Raw genomic sequence first — 5,795 nt, forward strand, 5'->3', positions numbered from 1 at the left:
AAAGTTCACGAAATTGGGCTCGACCGTTAAAATTTACAAGAGTACAAATCTTGTCGTCTATCGATGTTGGCACTGAATCAATGTCAGTAGCCAGGACAAATTCAAATATATTACTCAGCTTTTACCTAAAATAATTAAAAAAACAACTAATAATCTTGAATGGTAACAACGAATATAACTATAAATTTATTGTACGCGTTTAATTGTATTTATTGAATAATGTATCTGATTAATTTATCTTTGCTGGTGAAAAAGTTAATCAGTTATAAGAGCCCATAAAAAGTCAATACATATTTGAGTCTACATATATTTTCAATTGCATTTTATACAAAGGTCAAGGTTCAAGTTTCATTACTAACGCTTAAATAGCAATGTATAATATGTCGAAGTAAACATAAGACATATACTTATATCGCGGAATAGATTCGAATTAAAATACCATCAATATTAAAAAATATATAATACTCATAAAATATACGAATACCCTAAAGGCTCTGTGCTAATTACGTGTTTATAATTTAGATTAATATTATGAGTTTGTATCAATTGGCAAACATTTTACTAATAACGCATTGTGCTCGTAAACATCAAAGTGAAAAGCACAAATTGGCTAGGTAATTAGCCATGACAACTTCGCGGTGCACGGTCAGTGTATTGACAGAAAATCATTGGCAACCACTCCTACTAGCAGCGCTTACGACAGTCAGGTGGGGTCAAAGGGAGATAAATCGGGTGGCTGCCGTGCCATCAGGGAACGCCTGCAGTCGTTAACGATCACCCAACCTCTTCACACGTTCTTCAATCCCGATTAGGTTTGTGATACAGTGATTTACGAATGTATGGTGAATGTTTTGATTTAATGTCTTAGTGTTAGTGTAATTATATAAAATAATTGGTGGTGTATTTCGATCTTAGAGTATCCTTGGCAAGATGTGGGATGATGTAGTAGAAGAAGACGCAGCGGCGAAGCCAGCAGATGCAGCTGCAGCTACTGCTGCACCAGCAGCTGAAGGAGCTGAAGGAGCTGCACCAGATCAGCCCAAAGCTGAGGAGGCTGAACCTCCACCACCAGAAAATGTTACTCAAGGCACTGATCCCAAGCGACTTGTTTGCAAACATTGGGTTAGGTACGACTCTCGAATTTGCTAATTAAAAAAAACGCGTGACAAATGAAATATTATAAATAGACTAAGTTTTAATTAATACGATAAGATAGCTTAAAGGAAACAATCTTAATCATAACAATTATTGTAGACTAAATATTTGTTTTAGCTTAAAAGATTTTAAAAAAAATACGTTCATGTGTCTTCTCATTTGTTTACAATATATATTTTATTATTTACAGACCAAAATTCTTCCAGTACAACTACCTTTACGATTATCAAAGGAATTACTATGACGATATAATCAACTACATGGACAAACGTAATCACGGAATACCAGTCGAGAAACCGACCCCGCAGACATGGGGCGAACGTGCTCTCAGAACTTACCTCTCAAAAGGCTACAGCTATAGCACCAAGAAGTATAGCAAGGATACGACTCTCCTTCGTCACATCTCAGTGGGTGCCAAGTTCCAACGTGCCCATACAAAGTCCCTTATCTCGAGGAAGTATTCCAAACTAGGATTTAATACCGTGTACCTATAGCTTCGCTCTAACACTCGCTTGACGTTGCTGTGCGGACCTAGCTCCGATCTCCGATCGTGAACTTTATATCAATGTTACAGGATTTCGTTGTCATGATTCAACCCACGCTACTCACTTTAGCAGCACAACGGACACGATAATGTGATTCAGAGCGTCCGCATTCCTTTGTCGATGTCAACTTTTCTTGAGCTACGAATAAATTTTAAGTTTAAACAATTCTTTTCTTTAACCTTGCTTGCGTCATAACTGACACGGCTCTTATTTAACATTAGACTATTTCAGCAAAATTTTAAATTATGTTTTTAATTATATTTCTACAATGCAAAGCGATTTAATTATAGAAGTTAATTGCCAAGCGATGTCAGTTGCAACAAATAAAAATAAATTAAAAGTGCACAGATAACTTAAAATTCCAGCCATTATATTCAATCAATGTATCTATATCTGTTCATATAAAATACAAAATAATTATTTACTTTGTTAGTGGTATTGTTCAATAGATTAATTTAATTTATCTTCTCTCTACTATTAATAGTGATACTCAAAATTTATTCCTTTACAAAATTTACAATTTGCATCGAACAGCAGATGATAAGCCTATTAAAATATTCAGTATGAATATCAGGTAGCATTTCAATATATCCTTGCAACATTTGAATTGGCTATTACTGTCTCGCTATAATTGATACCGAATTGAAGCCAATTAAATACTACCACAAATAATCTGCTAACTTAATTGTTCAATATCGACAGAAGTGCAATTATTCGACGGTAGGATTCATCATGAAACATTAGTTTAAGCTGTTCATGTCTTTATAATAGAATTAACAAAAAAATATATGCTCACAGCGAAGTCCACGTTAAAAGAAAAATCATTGATAACGTTTAAATCATTTTCTTAAACAAATAAAACCCATTTTACTTGATCCAAATCATATGTTCTTAGGCTGGTGTGACATCTCGACGACCGAAAAGTTTCAATGTCGCGATATCTAAAATAACTTATCTTTGACAGTTCAGTGAATGTAATCGTTTGGAGGTACGCCAAAGTGTTAGGCTACCTAGCAGGTAGAGCCGGCAATCGGCCAAATTGAACATAATTAAATGTTACAATGACCAAGAGAGCTTAGTCGATAGGTGTTAGCAATTGTACGGAAATAGACGCTTGCTATTTGTCATCGACTAAATGCCCAAATCTAACATCTATTGTATATAAATAGTGTTATAAATTAAATAATAGCTTTGTTGAAATGGGAATCGAGATAGACAAGGTAATTGATCACAAATATTAACGGAAAATTGCGAATCAAATCCAATTTTCCATATTCACTTATTTTTATAACAAGTAGCACGTCTCGACTTCTTTCGGTTAATATATATTTTAGCCCATTATATATTTTAATCAATCAGATATAAACATTCGCCAACCGAAGTATTCGCCGGTACTGTCCTAAGGGGCTAAGTCATGTAAATCACGCCCTGTGCATTTTTTTAAATATGTCTTGGATTATTGTAAAAGTGCAAAGTGCAAAAGTGTTATTGTCAGCATTGTTTATCAACATGAATTGTTTAATTGATATGTTATTTATTTTGATAAGCAGTTACTTTGTGACAATTCAACTAAACTACAGTTGTCACGATGTGTCCTTTATTTTAAGAATATTAATGGTTATAGAGAAATCTTTGTAAAATATAGGAATATTTTATGCTATGCCTGACTTTTTTGTATACTGTTTGGAGACCTACAAATTTCTTATACCAGGATTTTGTGTATCACTCACAGTTTCGGCGTACGCTTCAAACAGCCAAGACCTTTTTTTAAGACTATGTCGGCATATTAGGCCGTATCTAAAATGATTACATTACATTAACAGCCTGTAAATTTCCCACTGCTGGGCTAACCGCCTCCTCTCCATTTGAGGAGAAGGTTTAGAGCATATACCACCACGCTGCTTCAATGCGGGTTGGTGGAATACACATGTGGCAGAATTTCGTCGAAATTAGACAAATCTACTGGGCCATATCGTCTCATCAAAAAGAATAAAATAATAAATTAAATTGAAACATGCATATATAAATAATTTGTAGTAGGTTATATATATATAAAAAATATTTTTCGATTATACCGTATTTCAGATGCGCAAAACTTAAATAATTTTAACAAATTTATCATAGAAACGAAACTTGTGTAGGTAGATATTAGTATCTACCTACGTTCGTCCTATCTTGTTGTTGTACATACAGAGCGATGTATAATAACAAATAATAAAGAATTGGAGTTACTTTAAAATGCAGATTTTTATGAAACTATATCAAAATAAGACGCAGGTAGGTTGTAAAGTAACTATTACAAGAATTATTTAACAATTGGAATGTTATTCCGAAGCAGGTTTTAGTCTATCGTTATACCGTCAGCCTAAACTAATAAAGTAAGCACTTAAGTTATTACTCGTGTACAACAACGAATATTAAATTCACATCGCACTAAAATTGCAAAGTATGAGTCCAGTATTGCTTTCAATCCAAAAATCGTCAAAGTGGTTTTAACCGTTTTGTAATATAACCAATAACTGATACCAAAGATCGAAATAGTTGGCATACATAGTTATTTTATTAAGATCTTATTATTCTTGGCGTCTTTAGGAAGAGAATGTTAGCTGGTAAAGATGATGTGGTTTTTGATAATGGTTAATAATCTGCGTGTTCTTTGTTGAGCGAAAAGGAGGTGGGCAGGAATTACTTTTTCTACTTGACATAGGGATGGGCGATTCGGGCCGTGTTGCTGTTGTTGTTCTACAATATTTTGTTCACACATTCAGCACGGTTCCAAGTTTAAAATCTAAAGTGTGTGTTTTATTATCATTGCTCCGTCTGTTCTTCTGTTCTTCTGATCAATCATCAATAAAATAAATATTTATATTGAATTCTTCTGTGTCAAAAAACTTCATTTGTTAAGTTTACTTGATTTGCAACTTCAAAGGAAACTATACAAATAATGCTTCCAGGAGACATCCAATATTTTTATCTTTAATAATATTTTTCTCGTAAATTATAGTCATAAGAAACATTAATAGTGAATTTTTTTTTAATTAGAACGTTGTTATTGTATGTTGTGAGAGATAATAGAAAACCAAATAAACAATATCAAAGTGATAGACATTAGAGATCCTAATGTCTATCCACAGCTCTTTATATAAAACACTAGTACATATGTTTAATACAAAGAGTTGTTATGTAAATAAGAGTGTCAGGTAGAACCGTTTTGAAAGGTGGATAAACGTCGTTGACCTTTCGTTGCTATGACCTCACTCTCGATGCCCTGTAATTACAAAGAAAGGTGTCATAGGTTCATGATATAAAACATATCGTCCCGCACTGATTTATTAAAAGGCAGAGGTGAGTTAATTACATTGCGATTTGCACACATCGATAAAGTAAAAAAATTATTAGAGAGGCGATGGTATCCGTCGTATATTTATGTATGAATCATGTATATCTCTGTGGATAGGTTAGGAAAAAAAGGGCTCATAATAAGGAATTCATAGTTGATTTTTTTTTTTATTATTATATTTTTTTTATTTGATATTAATGTATATTGTGAGTTATAACAAACTTTAATTATCGCAAAGAACAACTATTTTAACGATTCGATATTACAAAAATACGTTTAACTATTTCGATATACTTTGTCACACTTTAAACTAAATGCTACACAAATAAAAAAAAAATATAAAACTCAATACCGTGCATTGAATTCTTTAACTCAAAGCTTTGAAGCCATTTAAAAACTCTATAGCTCACAAAAGGCATACAAGGAAAGCTTATAAGTAAATTATAGATTGACAAACTGATTTTATAGCATACTAGTTGACCCCCTGGCTTCAACCGCTTGGAAATTAGTTTGGCACGAAAATCTATTGCCACGGTCCCACGGCACGCACTTCTGTCTTTCCTAAGTCATTCTTGTCAAGTCAGTCAATTCTTGCCTTTAACTAGTACTGGGCCAGCGTGGCCACGTTTTTAATACTGAAAAAGCTCGAGCTCATTGCTAATAATACTTATATGGTTAAATGTTTATATTTAAAAACGAAAGAAAATTTATTCTATCTTATGTCCAGCCCTAGTTAAATCATTTTATGGTAAGAT

The 5,795-nt window shown here is 33.1% G+C and overlaps 1 protein-coding gene across 3 annotated transcripts; it reads left to right on the forward strand.

The window, feature by feature from the left end:
• The first annotated feature begins 685 nt into the window (after nt 1-685).
• Nucleotides 686-1,862, forward strand: LOC125075800 (flightin). 3 transcript variants are annotated; one of them, XM_047687565.1, is made up of 4 exons: nt 686-812; nt 916-1,127; nt 1,346-1,609; nt 1,730-1,862. In XM_047687565.1, exons 2-4 carry the CDS (start codon nt 931-933, stop codon nt 1,743-1,745), a joined length of 477 nt encoding a protein of 158 aa, XP_047543521.1. In that variant the 5' UTR covers nt 686-812; nt 916-930; the 3' UTR covers nt 1,746-1,862. The 3 variants fall into 3 exon arrangements, with proteins under 3 accessions (XP_047543521.1, XP_047543519.1, XP_047543520.1); XM_047687563.1 differs by having other exon boundaries at nt 1,346-1,862; XM_047687564.1 differs by having other exon boundaries at nt 727-837; nt 1,346-1,862.
• Nucleotides 1,863-5,795: the final 3,933 nt, after the last annotated feature.

This window comes from Vanessa atalanta, chromosome Z (genome assembly GCF_905147765.1).
Source record: "Vanessa atalanta chromosome Z, ilVanAtal1.2, whole genome shotgun sequence".
Lineage (NCBI taxonomy): Eukaryota > Metazoa > Arthropoda > Insecta > Lepidoptera > Nymphalidae > Vanessa > Vanessa atalanta.